General features: G+C 37.7%; 1 protein-coding gene across 1 annotated transcript in view; it reads right to left on the bottom strand.

Moving 5' to 3' along the window:
• OPN3 (opsin 3) overlaps positions 1-18,298 on the bottom strand; it is a 58,254-nt gene that overhangs the window by 15,176 nt on the left and 24,780 nt on the right. Inside the window, 1 exon segment of the mRNA XM_029226892.1 lies at positions 1,093-1,412. Coding sequence (XP_029082725.1) covers positions 1,093-1,412 — 320 coding nt within the window.

The following is an 18,298-nucleotide window of genomic DNA, read 5'->3' as shown; positions in this document are numbered from 1 at the left end:
CAACATTGTAAAGCAATTATACTCCAATAAAGATATTAAAAAAAAAAGAATTAGTAGGTACCTAGAAGTTTGTATAAAGGGAGGCAGAGAGTTAAGGAATTTCTTGGTAATTGCTTTATTTTGCCAAACAAACAAGAAGCATGACGGTTTGATAAGAATAAGGGGGGGAGGATAGTAGGGCAAGAGAGTAAAATGAGAATTGAGGATTTGTAATAGCAACTGCATAGAGAGTGGACCATCTAGGGATCCAAAGTTTGCTAGACACTGCTAAGAGGACATCTCACTGCTTGCTGAATGTGGGTGCTGGGAATCCAATGTGGTTTTTCTTCAACTTATTGTAGTTTGGCTACAGTCATGCAGAAAACAAAGAGTTGGATTGAACAAGGGATTTGATTTTTTTCAAAATGAATGTGCATAAAAAATGTTGGAACATGAAAGTTGAGGATAATGGGGCATGATTTAAAATAATGCATGTGGCTAAGTGATTTAAAAGAGGTGAAAGCTAGGGGGGGTTGGCAGAGTGAGCAAGAGACTGGAGAATTTTGATGAGAGAAAAGAGTAGGAAGAAGCAGTGAGTAAGGAAAATGTACATGGTTGAAGTTAGAAACTGGAATATGAAGTGTGCCCCAGTCTGTTACTTCAGACGCCTTCTTGCTAGCACCTAACAGGAAACCTGTTGTGGTCAGCTCTTGTCCTTTATGACTCAAAACTGATTTCCAGACAAAATATCTGTACCATTCTCTAGTAGGTTTATGTGACTATTGGATGAATAAAGTTATGGGAAGTGTGGAATTCCCTTTATTAGTGTTCTTAAATTCTAAGAATGCTTGAAGATGTAGGGTTTTTTTGGTTGTTATTGATTTTGTCTGCCCAGAACGCCTTTCCTTCCTTTTCTAGTTTAAAGAGTGACGAAGGGAGAGTAAATGCCATTCCTCATTGATCTTGTCAGAGAGTGACTCACAGTGCCAAATTTTATCAAGTGGGACGTCCCCTAGAGCTGTATCAGCTGTGGGGAAGAGTATGATTTTCTTTCACAGAAAATTTTCTACCCTGCACAATTTGGAGGAGGGGCATTCATATTCTTCAACTCACTTTTCGAATGGAATACAAAACATGGCCATAGCAATGAGCAATGACACCCACAGGTACCACCATGCAGTCAAGAAATACGAAAAGCACAAAGGAGGAGTCGCTGGTGTCCTTGGATTTCCAATCCACAGCACAGCCTAGTACATGCACACCCAGGATGTACCTGTGCCAGCCCAGGAGAGGTGACCCTGACTTCAACAGTGAGTATAGCCAGATGTAAGTAATGGCCCTCCAGGCCCAGGAAAAACTGATCACTCTGTTATGGATCATGCCAATATAACGTTCACAGGCCAGTGTAGTTAGGGTGATAATGGAAAAAATACCTGCAAGAAGAGAAAGTGGGACAGCATAGCACGGCACTGCGGGGTTGTGGGAGAAGACAGGCAGAACAGAGCAATACATTCTCTGCTGGCAATACCTTACAGAGTATCTGGAACCAACAAAGTGCTCTAAAAGCCAAAATATCTTAATAGAGATAACGCCTCACAGTCCCCAGGAAACTCAGTTGGAAACATATTTACTCATAAAAGAAAATGTGGAATGGAAAATGGCATGTGAGTTATAGCAGGACAAAAATAAAAGCTCTAAAATCAGCTCTAGCCCAATGGTACAGCTGTTGTGTTAAATTTTCTGCCAAAGCGAAACTCTGGAGCATTTCAAGAAGAGTCACTAAAAAAAAAGTCTCTTTGGGTTTTGACTTCTCTCAGGTATCTGACTCAGCTATAGAAATAAAGTCAAAGTGGGTTCCACAAATGTGAACTGACCAAAGTGATGGTAAAATTACACAAGAGCTGTCCTAACCTACCTACTAGCAGCGTCAGCCTATGAACTTTCACATGCAAGACTGCTGACAGAGATGGAAGTCTTCTGTGCTCCTGTGTCTTCATCTATACTTTTATTTTACAACAAATAGGCTTTAACAAGATTATTCATTTATTTCTCTGCCTCTCCCGAGAGAGCAATTTATTCACTCAATAATTTATATATTTCATATATTAATTTGCTTATTCATTAACTGCATGTGTCAATCACGGTGCTAGAAAATTGACGTGAAGTGGTGAGTGAAACAAGGTTTTGTGGAACTTATTACAGTCCAGTGGGTAAAAGAGAAGAGATAATAACAAACCAAAAAGCAAAACAAGTAAATTAGTGAAGTGCTATGAAGGGACGAGACGGTGCAGAGATAGAGAATAATGTGAGGTGAGGCAGGAGAGGGCATAAAGGGAATTGTGGACAGGGTGTCAGGAAAAACCTCATTGTGCTCAGAGCTGAAATAGGGAGCCAACATTGTGATGTCAGAACACAGGAGTTTACTGAGTTTTCCCTTCTTATTATTTAGTTCAAAGCAATAAGAAATTTAAAAAATATAATATAGTTTTTGACCATAACTGTGTCTTAGCAAGCACAATGGGCTTCAAGTCCTGAATTCAGTTGCTATTATTCAGTACCATGACCAGTTAGTACAGACCTAGAGAGAGCAAGCCTTGCATTCCTCAGGCCCTCCCAATAGCACGGGTATATATAAGTAACAGGCTTAGTCACACTGACTTAGTCTTGGACGGTGACCCACTTGAACTGACCTAAACTACATCCCTTTGTTGCAAAATATATGTCAGCCTCTTCTTTTTCACTAGCGAATTTCACTCCTGAGTCCAAATTACTTTCTATATTCTAATTGATTCCCAGATCACACCCCAGGAGGATGAAAATGCATGGATAATCTTACAACTATGTTACATGTACTTTTTAACTGATGTTAAGCCTAATTCTCTATTCCAGGTGACACTATGGGCAGGAAAGGGGAAGGTGACTGTTGCAAACTGGGCATCAGTTATGAGTCAAGCCCCATGGTAATCACTCTATGTATGGTATTCCTTTGTTTTGGAAAAAGAGGTCCGTGGCTCCAAAGGGTAAGGGATAGTGGAGACAATTTTGAGAACCCAGGACTGACTTCAAAACTCAATTTTGTTGTTACACAGCCTATTGTACTACAGGGCAACTTCTGTTACCCTACAACTTCTATAGGGCTAGTGTGATGTCCCTGCTCCCCCTATAAAGCTGCGAATTGATCATATATGTATTAAGTGCTTCTTACTCTGCTGAGTAGGTCTTGTAGGAGAAATCAGAGACATGTGGTTCCTACCTTCAAAGGGACTACAATATGCTTATAAAGCCAAGACTAACTCATATACAAGGGCAATGTAAGATGGGCAATGTAAGATGATACGTAATCATATGTTAAGTTTATTGTGCAACAACAAACCAGAAAAATGAAATCCCACTGGATTGTTTTTTGGGGATGGCTTCATGAAGAGGTAAAAGTTAAGTTGGATCTGAAAAGATGGACTAGGTGTTAAGAAACAAAAAGTATCAGGGAGGGCATTTCTGACTGGAAGGAGAACTTCTACAAAGGTAAAGCAATCCTCTTTGAATTCGTGTAAGAACCTCTAAGACTCCAGACATGTGGAGAGGTAGAAATGTTAGTCGTTACCAGGCTTGTACACATCTGACCATGCCTTTTGTGGCTGCCTGTGGTTCACAACAGAGGTCTTCAATCTTTTTTCTAGTGTTTTTCCCTAATAGAATTTTGAGAAATTATGTATACGCTCACATTTTTAAAGAGATATATTTAAATTTGTTTCACCTTAAATTTAAAGAGTCATGCAATGTAAATATAATTTTAATAGAGAAGAACGTTTTGTATTCTACTGCAAGTTAATCTCTAAAGGGATATTGCCTATAAGCTTAAACAATACATAATGACCCATCTCTGGGAACACTGACTCCCAGGTAATGAACATTAAACTAAAATAACTTTGTTTAGCTCACAGGAAACATCCTGACTAGGCCTACCTGTGAATGACTGTAGGAAGAAATTAACACATCCCCTCCAGAGGCTGACTGGAACCAGGAAAGGTTTGACTTTACTCCCTCCCCTTTTAGTATAAAAGAAGCCTGAATTCTAACTCAGGCAAGATGGTTCTTTGGGACACAAGTCCACCATCTTCTCAGTCTGCTGGCTTTCAAATAAAGTCACTATTTCTTGTCCCAACAACTCATCTCTCAATTTACTGGTCTGTTGTACAGTGAGCACTATGAGCTTGGACTCAGTAACATAAACATTGAAAAATATATTACTTTACTCTTTAAATATATCCAATGATTCATAAATGTTAGTAATTCCATAAACATATTTGTATCTATATTTGCATATATATACTTACATGTCTATACACAAAAACCCACACATGTAGATGATCAGTCATTTAAACTCATATTTCCCTTCTGCTTTTCCCCTAAAATTTTTTTATAGCAGTTTATTTATTTTAATTTTATTTTTTTTATACAGCAGGTTCTTACTAGTTATCTATTTTATACATGTTAGAGTATATATGTCAATCCCAATCTGCCAATTCACCCCACCACCACCACTCCCCACCCCACTTTCCCCCCTTGGTGTCCTTATATTTGTTCTCTACATCTGTGTCTGTATTTCTGCCTTGCAAACAGGTTCATCTGTACTATTTTTCTAGATTCCACATATATGCGTTAATATATCATATTAGTTTTTCTCTTTCTGACTTTCTTCACTCTGTATGACAGCCTCTAGGTCCATCCACATCTCTACAAATGACCCATTTTCAATTATTTTTATGGCTGAGTAATATTCCATTGTAAATATGTACCAAATCTTCTTTATCCATTCATCTGTCGATGGACATTTAGGTTGCTTCCATGGCCTGGCTATTGTAAATAGTGCTGCAATGAAAAATGGGGTGCATGTGTGTTTTTGAATTATGGTTTTCACTGGGTATATGCACAGCAGTGGGATTATTGGTCATATGTTAATTCTATTTTTAGTTTTTTAAGGGACCTCCATACTGTTCTCCATAGTGGCTGTATCAATTTACATTCCCACCAACAGTGCAGCAGGGTTCCCTTTTCTCCATACCCTCTCCATCATTTGTTGTTTGTAGATTTTCTGATGATGCCCATTCTAACCAGTGTGAGGTGATACCCCATTGTAGTTTTGATTTGCATTTCTCTAATAATTAGTGATGTTGAGCATCTTTTCATGTGCCTCATGGCCATCTGTATGTACTCTTTGGAGAAATGTCTATTTAGGTCTTTTGCCCATTTTTTGATTGGGTTGTTTGGTTTTTTGATATTGAGCTGCATGGGCTGTTTATATATTTTGGAGATTAATCCTTTGTCCATTTATTCATTTGCAAATATTTTTTCCCATTCTGAGGGTTGTCTTTTCATCTTGTTTATAGTTTCCTTTGCTGTGCAAAATCTTTTAAGTTTCATTAGGTCCAAATTTTTATTTTTGTTTTTATTTCCATTACTCTAGGAGGTGGGTCAAAAATGATCTTACTGTGATTTATGTCAAAGAGTGTTCTTCCTATGTCTTCCTCTAAGAGTTTAATAGTGTCTGATCTTCCATTTAGGTCTTTAAGCCATTTTGAGTTTATTTTTGTGTATGGTGTTAGGGAGTGTTATAATTTCATTCTTTTACATGTAGCTGTCCAGTTTACCCATCACCACTTATTGAAGAGCCTGTCTTTTCTCCATTGTATATCCTTGCCTCCTTTGTCATAGATTAGTTGACCATAGGTGTGAGTTTATCTCTGGGCTCTCTATCCTGTTCCATTGATCTATATTTCTGTTTTTGTGCCAGTACCATATTGTCTTGATTACTGTAGCTTTGTAGTATAGTCTGAAGTCAGGGACTCTGATTCCTCCAGCTCCATTTTTTTCCCTCAAGATTGCTGTGGCTATTCTGGGTCTTTTGTATCTCCATACAAATTTTAAGATTTTTTTGTTCTAGTTCTGTAAAAAATGCCATTAGTAATTTGATAGGGATTGCACTGAATCTGCAGATTGCTTTGGGTAGTATAGTCATTTTCACAATACTGATTCCTCCGATCCAAGAACATGGTATATCTCTCCATCTGTTTGTGTCATCTTTGATTTCTTTAATCAGTGTCTTATAGTTTTCTGAGTACAGGTCTTTTGCCTCCTTAGGTAGGTTTATTCCTAGGTATTTTATTCTTTTTGTTGCAATGGTGAATGGGATTGTTCCCTTAATTTGTCTTTCTGATCTTTCATTATTAGTGTATAGGAATGAAAGAGATTTATGTGCATTAATTTTGTGTCCTGCAACTTTACCAAATTCATTGATTAGCTCTAGCAGTTTTCTAGTGGCATATTTTGGATTATCTATGTATAGTATCATGTCATCTGCAAACAGTGAAAGTTATACTTTTTCTTTTCCAATTTGTATTCTTTTATTTCTTTTTCTTCTCTGATTGCTGTGGCTAAAACTTCCAAAATTATGCTGAATAATAGTGGCAAGAGTGGACATCCTTGTCTTCTTCCTCATTTTAGAGGAAATGTTTTCAGTTTTTCGCCACTGAGAATGGTGTTTGCTGTGGGTTTGTCATGGCCTTTATTATGTTGAGGTGGGTTGCCTCTATACCCACTTTCTGGAGAATTTTTATCGTAAATCAGTGTTGAATTTTATCAAAAACCTTTTCTGCATCTATTGAGATGATCATATGGTTTTTATTCTTCAATTTGTTAATATGGTGAATCACATTGATTGATTTCTGTGTATTGAAGAATCCTTGCATACCTGGCTAAACCCCACTGATCATGGTGTTTGAGCCTTTTAATGTGTTGTTGGATTCTGTCTGCTAATATTTTGTTGAGGATTTTTGCATCTATATTCATCAGTGATATTGGTCTGTAATTTTCTTTTTTGTAATATCTTTGTTAGGTTTTGGTATCAGGATGATGGTGGTCTCGCAGAATGAGTTTGGGAGCATTCCTTCCTCTGAAATTTTTTGGAAGAGTTTGGGAAGGATGTGTATTAGCTCTTCTCTAAATGTTTGATAGAATTCACCTCTGAAGCCATCTGGTCCTGGACTTTTGTTTGTTGGAAGATTTTTAATCTCAGTTTCAATTTCATTACTTGCGATTGGTCTGCTCATATTGTCTATTTCTTCCTGGTTCCGTCTTGGAAGGTTATACCTTTCTAAGGGTTTGTCCATTTCTTCCTGGTTGTCCATTTTACTGACATAAAGTTGCTTGTAGTAGTGTCTTATGATGCTTTGTATTTATGTGGTGTCCATAGTAACTTCTTTTTCATTTCTAGTCTTATTGATTTGAGTTCTCTCCGACTTTTTCTTGATGAGTCTGGCTAAAGGTTTACCAATTCTGTTTACCTTCTCAAAGAACCAACCTTTGGTTTTATTGATCTTTGCTATTGTTTTATTTGTTTCTATTTCATTATTTCTGCTCTGATCTTTATGGTTTCTTTCCTTCTACTAACTTTGGGTTTTGTTTGTTCTTCTTTCTCTAGTTCCTTTAGGTGTAAGGTTAGATTGTTTATTTGAGATTTTTCTTATTTCTTGTGGTAAGATTGTATTGGTATAAACTTCCCTCTTAGAACTGCTTTTGCTGTATCCCATAAGTTTTGGATCATCGTGTTTTCATTGTCATTTGTTTCTAGGCATTGTTTGATTTCCTCTTTGATTTCTTCAGTGATCTTTTGGTTATTTAGTGACATATTGCTTAGCCTCCATGTGTTTGTGATTTTTTACATTTTTTTCCTGTAATTGATATCTAGTCTCATAGTGTTGCGGTCGGAAAAGGTGCTTGATATGATCTTAATTTTCTTAAATTTCCTGATGCTTGATTTGTGACCCAAGATGTGATCTATCCTGGATCTATCCTGGAGAATGTTCCATGTGCAGATTACAGAAGAAAGTGTAGTCTGCTGTTTTCGGATGGAATGTCCTATAAATATCAATTGAATCTATCTGGTCTATTGTGTCATTTAAAGCTTGTGTTTCCTTATGAATTTTCTGTTTAGATGATCTGTCCATTGGTGTAAGTGAGGTGTTAAAGTCCTCTGCTATTATTGTGTTACTGTCGATTTCCTCTTTTATAGCTGTTAGCAGTTGCCTTATGTATTGAGGTGCTCCTACATTGGGTACATACATATTTATAATTGTTATATCTTCTTGGATTGATCCCTTTATCATTATGTAGGGTCCTTCCTTGTCTCTTGTAACATTCTTTATTTTAAAGTCTATTTTATCTGATATGAGTATTGCTACTCCAGCTTTCTTTTGATTTGCATTTGCATGGAATATCTTTTCCCATCCCCTCACTTTCAGTCTGTATGTGTCCCTAGGTCTGAAGTGGGTCTTTTGTAGGCAGCATATATATGGGTCGTATTTTTGTATCCACTCAGCAAGTCCATGTCTTTTGGTTGGGGCATCTAATCCACTTACATTTAAGGTATTTATTGATATGTATGTTCCTATTACCATTTTCTTAATTGTTCTGGGTTTGTTATTGTAGGTCTTTTCCTTCTCTTGTGTTTTCCACTTAGAGAAGTTCCTTTAGCATTTGTTGTAGAGCTGGTTTGGTGGTGCTGAATTCTCTTGGCTTTTGCTTGTCTGTAAAGTTTTTAATTTCTCTGTGGAAACTGAATGAGATTCTTGCCGGGTAGAGTCATCTTGGTTGTAGGTTCTTCCCTTTCATCTCTTTAAATATGTCATTCCTCTCCCTTCTGGCTTGTAGAGTTTCTGATGAGAAATCAGCTGTTAACCTTATGGGTGTTCCCTTGTATGTTATATGTCATTTTTCCCTTGTTGATTTTAATAATTTTCTCTGTCTTTAATGTTTATCAATTTGATTGCTATGTGTCTCGGCATGTTTCTCCTTGGGTTTATCCTGCCTGGTACTCTCTGCACTTCCTGGACTTTGGTGGATATTTCCTTTCCCATGTTAGGGATGTTTTCGACTATAATCTCTTCAAATATTTTCTCTGGTCCTTTTTCTGTCTCTTCTCCTTCTGCGACCCCTAAAATGTGAATGTTGGTGCATTTAATGTTACACCAGAGGTCTCTTAGGCTGTCTTCATTTCTTTTCATTCTTTTTTCTTTATTCTGTTCTGCAGCATTGATTTCCCGCCATTCTGTTTTCCAAGTCACTTATCCATTCTTCTGCCTCAGCTGTTCGTCTATTGATTCCTTCTAGTGTATTTTTCATTTCATTTATTGTATTGTTCATCTCTGTTTGTTTGTTCATTAATTCTTCTAGGTCTTTGTTAAATATTTCTTGCATCTTCTCGATATTTGCCTCCATTCTTTTTCCAAGTTCCTGGATCATCTTCACTATCATTATTCTGAATTCTTTTTCTGGAAGGTTGCCTGTCTCCATTTCATTTAGCTGTTTTTCTGGGGTTTTATCTTGTTCCTTCATCTGGTACATAGTCCTCTGCCTTTTCAATTTGTCTGTCTTTCTGTGAATATGGTTTTCGTTCCACAGGCTGCAGGATTGCAGTTCTTCTTGCTTCTGCTGTCTGCCCTCTGGTGGATGAGGCTATCTAAGAGGCTTGTGCAAGCTTCCTGATGGGAGGGACTGGTGGTGGGTCAAGCTGGTTGTTGCTCTGGTGGGCAGAGCTCAGTAAAACTTTAATCCACTTGCCTGCTGATGGGCGAGGCTGAGTTCCCTTCCTGTTGGTTGTTTGGCCTGAGGCAACTCAGCACTGGAGCCTACAGGCTCTTTTGTGGGACTAATGATCGACTCTGGGAGGGTTCATGGCAAGGAGTATTTCCCAGAACTTTTGCTGCCAGTGTCCTTGTCCCTGCAGTGACCCACAGCCACCCCCCACTTCTACAGGATACCCTCCAACACTAGCTGGTAGGTCTGGCTCAGTCTCCTATGGGGTCACTGCTCCTTCCCCCTGGGTCCTGATGCGCACACTACTTTGTGTGTGCCCTCCAAGAGTGGAGTCTCTGTTTCCCCCAGTCCTGTCAAAGGTCTGCAATCAAATCCCACTAGCCTTCAAAGTCTGATTTTCTGGGAATTCCTCCTCCTGTTGCAGACACTCAGTTTGGGAACTCTGACTTGGGGCTCAGAACCTTCACTCCAGTGGGTGGACTTCTGTGGTATAACTGTTCTCCAGTTTGTGAGTCACCCACCTAGTGGTTATGGGATTTGATTTTATTGTGATTGTACCCCTCCTACCATCTCACTGCAGCTTCTCCTTTGAAACTTTGGATGTGGGGTATCTTTTTTGGTGAGTTCCAGTGTCTTCCAGTTGATGATTGTTCAGCAGTTCTGATATTCTTCTCCCCTAAAATTTTTATCCCAGTGTAATATATTTGTATGGTGAAAGATTTTAAATTATTTCCCTTATTCTTTTCTTTAACAAAAATATATTTGGAAATTTATTTAAAAATTTTCTGGATAGTAAGCCTCTAAGTGTTAAGAAAATCTGTCTTATAGATTATGTTTTCACTACAATTTATATTAGCATACAATTGATCAAAATATTTTGTTAAATATTAAAAAGAAAAAATTACAAATACATATCTCAAAATGATAAATACAGCTTTCCCTCACTGCAAAGAATATATCTATCCAGGGGTTATTATTACCCATGCTAGAATAATGTAAGGTAAATTCTCTTCCTATTTTTCTTGTTTCTGAAGTTAAAGAGAGATTTCTTGATCATATATAAATCCAGATGGTAATGGAAGTTTTGTTACAGTTAATTTTTATTAATTTTAAGAATATGTTTCTATATTGAATTACTTAAACTCTTCTGAATTTATGTGCCAAAAATCAGTGTTTATTTTCAAAAATTATTTTTAGTGATTTACCAACTACCATTCAACTTTATTAAAACAAATAATTGGAAACAACCTGAGTGTCATTCACTTCATCGAGATCTTGATCAATATTTTAAATTGTCCCTTTCCCATCCTGAATTTTCCTCCCACACTCCCCGCTGGTAATACTGCACAGTTAAAGTTTATCTGAGAAAGGTTAGGAGCTTGCCTTTCTGTGTAAAGCGGGAGAAAGCTGATTGAAAAAGGGAGTGCCTGGATAGTAAGTATGATTTCTAGGAAGAATACAAATGGAAGCTGAGAATTTAGAAACTGATTCTCATAAACCTATCCTTGCAGAGCCATTGGAAAGAGTTTATATTCCTCTAGCAGTATGCATACTCCAATTTGAAGACAACAGACTATAAAATCTAATCTCATTGTCATATTATCAAGACTGCTTACTACTATGAGGTATCACCTCACACCAGGCAGAATGGCCATCATCAAAAATTCTACAAATAATAAATGCTGGAGAGCATGTGGAGGAGAAAACCCCTCCTACACTGTTGGTGGGAATGTAAGTTGGTGCAGCCACTATGGAGAGCAGTATGAACGTTCCTTAAAAAACTAAAAACAGAACTAACACATGATCCAGCAATCCCACTCCTGGGCATATATCTGGAGAAAAACATAATTTGAAAAGATACATGCAGCACTATTTACAATCTCCAAGATAAGGAATCAACCTAAATGTCCAGCGACAGATGAATGTATAAAGAAGATGTGGTACATATTTACTCAGCCATAAAAAATAATGAAATAATGCCATTTACAGCAACATGGATGGACCTAGAAATTATCATACTAAGTGAAGTAAGCCAGACAGAGGACAAATATCATATGATATCACTTATATGTGGAATCTAAAAAAATGATACAAATGAAATTATATACAAAACAGAAACAGACCCACAGACATAGAAAAGAAACTTATGGTTACCAAAGGGGAAAGGGGGAGAGGGATAAATTAGGAGTTTGGGATTAATATATATATACTATTATATATAAAATAAATAACCAGCAAGGACCTACTGAATAGCACAGGGAACTATGCTCAATACTTTGTAATAACCTATAAGGGAAAAAAATCTGAAAAAATAATATATGTATAACCGAATCACTTTGCTGTATACCTGATACTAACACAACATTATAAATCAACTATATTTCATTAAAAATTAAAAAATCCAAAACCAAACCAAACCAAAACAAAAACTTGCTGCTTTGATATTGCTGTTCCCTCTGCCTGCAATTCTGACAAAGATCTCATAGTCTGAAGGAGAAGACAGACATGTAAACAAATAATTATAAGAATGTGATCAGTGCTGAAACTGAGCAGTATTTAGGGAGCTGGAGAATGCAATGAAGGAAGTACTTATCTCTTTGCCAGGGGAAATATTGGGGAAGATTTTAAGAGAAAACAATATTTGAATTGATGCATGGGAGGGAGATTATCAAGCTGACAAAGGTGAGGATATTTCAAGACCAAGGATATAGTGTATACAAAAGCATGGACATGAAAAAAGGTATTCAAATGTTAACTCCATGCATCAGTTTGAGTCCAGTAAAGTTCTTTGTGATATAACTTGATTATGCACTATTTACAACATTTATCAACAAACATACATCATGCACACACAATATACCAGGCACTGTGCTAGGTAATGGAAAAACAAAGACAAATTATAAACAGAGGAATAAATAATTATGAAACAATTTGATAAATTGTATGACAGAGGAATGTTTTTGAGGCCAAAGTCCTGGATTCAATTCCAGTTTCTATACATAACTACCATGACTCTGGGAAAATTAATTAACATTTCTGAACCTCAATTTGCTCACCAGTAAAATAGGAATAATTTTACCAAAACACTGTCTCATTTTGTGTGTGCATGTGTGTATTAAATGAGAATATAAATGTAGTTAGTAAAGTGGTAGCATATAAAGTATTATTATTTAATAGCTGAGTATCTGGGAGCAAAATTGCTTTAAGTGGTAGAAAATTGTCAGAAGGCACAGGAGTGTGTAGAACTCTGGAGCTTAAATACGAGTTTATTAATAATAGGTACAAAGGCTGAGAACCAAATCATTTTCCCTCTTTGGCCACTAGATGTCCACATTGAACAGCTTCAATGGCCTAGACTCTGGGTAAGCAAGTTTACACTAAATAGAGTAAGTGTTTAGAACAGGTATTGTTTAATCATGCCCCAGATCTGTTAATTCCTATGTGGTAGATAAAGTTAATATGACACAGTTCATACGTTCAAGGAGCTCATGCTCCTTGAAGGCGGTATAAGAAGAAACTCCAAGTGTGATAGTAGGAGGAGGAATATACATACATACAATTCAGGAGACTTTTCTCTGGGAAGCAGGCACGATCTGAATCTTGAATATGAATACCTTTTAACCAGGCAAATAAGGAGGGTGTGGGGGAAAGGACTGTCAATTGTATTCCAGGAAGAGGGAACAGTTTATGTAAACACATGGAGACCTGACAGAACTTACACTATTTGGGTTCCTACAAACAATTCAATATGGTAGAAAAAGAGTTCTAATAAGAGAGAAGTGAAAGAGCAGGGACTCTCCCAGGAAGACCCTTAAACATCAGGCGAGGAGTTTGAAATGTATCCTGAGGGCTCTGAGGAGCCTTTAAAATGTTGTTGTTCTCTTCTACCACTGTACAAGTCTAGAGAATTTTGTTTTATTTTCTTTTGGTTTTGCTTTTGCTGATTTTCCTTATGGAAAGTTCTTTCTGACTGCATTATGGAAAAAGGCTTAGGGCGAGAGACAAGTCTGGTAATTGAGAAACCTACTGGAGCAATACAATCATAGTGATGGGGGACGGAACTAATGCAGTGACACTGAGGAAGAAGAGATGAGAAGTGTCCATAAACTTTATGGGTGTGAATCTTTGTTGATGTGGGAATGAATGAAGAAGAATCAAATGATGGATAGTTGATCTGGAGAGGAAATTGGAGAGAGATAGATTTGGGAGAGAAGGTGGTTAGGGGATAAAGCACTTCATCATGGATTCTCTGGTGATTTTTGAACAAATCACTCAGTGGTCTGTGTTTCAAATTCTCTACCTATAAAATAGGGCAAACTTTAAAAACCTGACTTGTGGCAGATAAAATCTACAGATCATATGGTAAAAATCTTTCAAACTAAGTGGGTATACATTTTTTCCAAGCAATAAAAATTCCGGTTTTGTTCATTCAAAAACATGTATTGATTTGCAAAAGTTTCAAAAGATGTAGTTTATTTCAGTCCACATAAAGCTATTTGAAGTTGCTTAATAAAAATACTTCTTTATTACGTAACTGGTGGTTTCTACTCATAATTGAACAACATTAGAGGAAAACAGTGCATTTAATATGCTTGAAAAAGTTTGCTCTCTTGGGAGAGTAACCAATTCTTCTTTGAAATCTTGTTTATGTTGCTTATTTGTTGAATACGATTTCTCACACCTTTTAATTTAATTAGCAATGATAATTTCAGCCACTAACACAGAGTGCTTACTATGTGTCAGGCACTGTTCTAAGCAATTTACCTTAGTTATTTTATTTAATCCTCACAACTCTGTGAGACACGAAGAAATTATCATCCCCATTTTGCAGATGACAAAACTGAGGCAAAAATAACTTACCATGGTCACAAGTTAACAAATAACAGAGCTGAGATTCAAATCATTCTGCTTCCAAAGTCCATGCTATGCTATACTCATCTTCTAATTTCCTTTTAAAAATTATAAAACAATTTTATACTATTGAAGTAGGCTTTGCAGAAAGCATATTTAATCCATCTGTTATCTACTACATATGTTCTGTAACTGTGTCTACTTTTGATATCAGAAGAGGTAATTTTTTAAACTCAACTTCTTTTTTTAGTTGAAGAATTTTAAAGGAAAATAGAGATGACCGTTGTATAATGTTTCCCAGCCATTGGAATGAGCAATTCCATTTGATCGATAAAAGCAGTCCTGTGAAACACCAAAATGATGGTTGGTTTTTAGAATACATATTTTAGGCATTTATCCGATGTCTATATTAAGAAGAAAGAAATTAACATTAGTTAATGATTCTTTCTTTATAACTGCTTCCCTCCCTTTATGAAATGCCATTTTCCAACTATTTGTTCCAAAAACAAATTTATTATTCTTCATGTTTAGTATTCAAAGACTCAGTTCCATAAGAAACACAGCACAGCATAAAACATAAAACTCTTTCCATGGGTTAACAAAATTATGATTTCATGGGCTTCCCTGGTGGCACAGTAGTTGAGAGTCCGCCTGCCGATGCAGGGGACACGGGTTCATGCCCCAGTCTGGGAAGATCCCACATGCCGTGGAGTGGCTGGACCCGTGAGCCATGGCCGCTGAGCCTGCGCGTCCGGAGCCTGTGCTCCGCAACGGGAGAGGCCACAACAGTGAGAGGCCCGCGTACCGTTAAAAAAAAAAAACAACAAAATATGATTTCAGGTAAACAGCTTAACTGAGATTTACTTTTGACTGCCATGTAGCCACCAAATGCTTGCTGTGCATTAAGAATTGGGAGCACCCTCACCAAAAGGGCCAATGACTCCTCAGAAGAGAGTGATTCAACACGGCAGTCTCAGATTGTGGTCTGTGGACTAGCTTCTCACTGTTTAAATGTCTGTATTATTGTTTCAGTTGTCCTCACTCATGCAACCCTTCAGTGTGTTGGGGTTCAGGGAGGGCCACCTCAAAGTGTGCCTCAATGGCACATTGATTATTTCGAACTAAAGTTACTTAAGAAATGGCTAACACAAGAGGAACACTCTAACCATCTCCTCTGTCTTCCTGAAAGCAGGACATAAATCTCTCATGTGAAAGGTGTGTTCTCTGCACCTAGAGGGAGAAGGATACCTTGTCACCAGAGATAGGGAATTCAGGCCAAGAAGACTGTGTAAACAAACCTTGTTACTTCTTCCATTTACTACCCCCAGCCCAAACTGTGTTTAGATTTTTCACTTTATTGGGCACCCCAAAACTTTGTCCTCTCAATTTCTCTCAAATTTATTGTTTCTTTGTCTAAAAAAGCATAAAAGCTGCCTGCTTGGGCCACTCCTTGGTCTCATTTCTATGAGACCTCTATGTAAATGATTAAATTTGTTTCTTTTTCTTCTGTTAATTCATTTTGTGTCAACCTTATTGTTAGTCCAGCCACAACAACTCCAGACGGGTAGAGGAGGGAAATGCCCCCTTTCGTGACTAGTGGTATTTCGTATATATTGAAAAAGGGAGTGCATTTTTTTCCCCATTAAATCTAGTGATTTTTTTAATAGGGGAGGCAGGGGGAAGTAGTCATTGATGCAGGTGGTAAAACACAGGGGACTGTCTGTGTGTGTGTCCCCTCCTCCTGGGCTACCTTGGGCATCTGCACAGTAGCCTGGAAATCATTCCAGGCTCATCTCCGCCCTGCAGTCTTTGATTCATTCAATATCATCACTTCTCGGCCTCTGACCTCTCTGGCTTCAAACTTGGCTCCTTGTTTTCCTACAGCCCCATTTGGACAGATAACCCAATTTTAGACTGTTTCCTTTGCCTGTTATTTGAATTTAAGGTTTGTTCCCCCACACACCCCCCACCCTGGTAATTGCTTAACTCCATGCACCATAACCAAAGGAAAGGAGTGCCCTATCTTTGGATAGGGCATCATTAGAACTTACTCCATGCTTATGTTCCTGCTTGTCAGGGGAGGACATTGAATAAGATAGCTCACAATGGGGGAAATGGGATAATTACTACATTAAGGGACTCAACAAATGTCCATTGTGACCAGTCTACAAGTCCAGTGAAAAAGGACAGTTTGAATATATAGTAACTTTTTGTCATATTACTTAAGATTCAGAAGAATGACAAACACAAGCAACAGTGGGAAACAGTCAGATGGAAACACTGATATATTCTGATATCTCAGTTGTGCATTTAATCCTAATTCAACTGCACTTGTAGAATGGGTATGGTACCACAGGAAAAATGGGAGGCATACACTTAATTTTAACCACTCAATCAAAATTACTCCTTGAACACAGCATTCTAGATGTTATGATAATTCACCACAATGTACTCAAGAAAACTGTAACAGAGAATGTTCTGCTCACAGGACCTTGACTCTGACCCACTTTAGGAATATGTTTACTTGCTTAATTTTCACTCTTGTATTTCCCCTATCTCATATTTTCACTTAACACCAACAGAAGGCTTTTCTTCTGAAATATTTCTATATTCATCTCTGTGCTTCATACCACTCCCTTTATTCTAGTGCAGGCTCACATCCCACAGGTGATCATTCTGACCGATTTCCTCATTGATTTTCTTTTTCTTTACCTGACCTCTATCATCCTCTCGTGCACCAAATACCAGTTTGAGACTGGACTCAGTTTATGTGCCATCCTACATCTCCTTGACCCAGCTCACAAGCCCCTCTCTTAACCATGGGCCTTGAACATTTGTCTTGCTTTAAAGCAATGGTTGTTCCATGACTACAGTCACCAAGCTACAGCTCCTACTTCTGTAACCACCATAGACCTACTTGCAGTACCAACCTGTACCTTTGCCCTCACTGGACTGGACCCACAGAGACTCTGTCTTCCCTAGCTGCTGCCTGGACGCAGCTGACCCAACCTAGAAGCAAGGGGACATTAACACATAATGGAGCAGACTTGGATGAATATGAGTCAGGAAACAGGAAGGACTGAAATAAAATTGCTTGCACTCTCCTCTAACTTCATGGGTTTCATACAGCCTCTCCAAAGATGTCCTGCAAGATGAAGCAATCAGCTCTTTTTGTGAAGCTGTGGCCAGCTTGGCATTGTATCTTTTCATATTTGACTGCCTTTCTTCCATGTCTCTTCCTTTATTCTCTCATTCTTGAGACCCTGGGAATATATCCCCAATAAATCATTAGTCCTTATGCTTTGCCTTAGGCATTATTTTGGGAAACTTGTGCTAAGATAATCATCTTAAGGTTCTCTGTAGCATAATGATCTGCAAAGCTCCCTTTGCTTAACATTCTGCTTTCAAGGAACTCTGCATATTGCTTCCACTATCTGGTCAACTTTCTCTTTCACCGTTTCTAACTTCCTTAGTGCATGCTACACTCTGCTCATACACAACACAAACAGACTATACCTTCATGGCTGCTGTTTATTACCTACTATATTTTGGTACAATTCAATATATACCCAAGTCTGCAATCAAGTTATCAACACCCTTAGGTGTTGATAGGTAGGGACCATGTCTTTTGTATCCTGACATCTTCCTTGGCATCTGGAATAGTTACCAAGGTATTATCATATATTTATTGATGATAAAAGTTAAGTATACCATGTTTCTTCTCAAATAAAGAATAAAAATCCTGGAGCAAACATGGTCACCCCTGTAAAATAAACAAACACTAAGGTTGTCACCTATGCTTAGAAATAGTCACAGTCCAATTTCAATGAAAAGGAAAAATGTTTCTAATGGAAAGTAGCAACATATAAGTTAGGAG

The sequence above is a fragment of the Monodon monoceros genome, unplaced genomic scaffold, assembly GCF_005190385.1.
Source record: "Monodon monoceros isolate NGI ecotype Baffin Bay Population unplaced genomic scaffold, NGI_Narwhal_1 Super_Scaffold_18, whole genome shotgun sequence".
In the NCBI taxonomy this organism is placed as follows: Eukaryota; Metazoa; Chordata; class Mammalia; order Artiodactyla; family Monodontidae; genus Monodon; species Monodon monoceros.
This window is presented reverse-complemented; position numbering and strand designations above follow the sequence as displayed.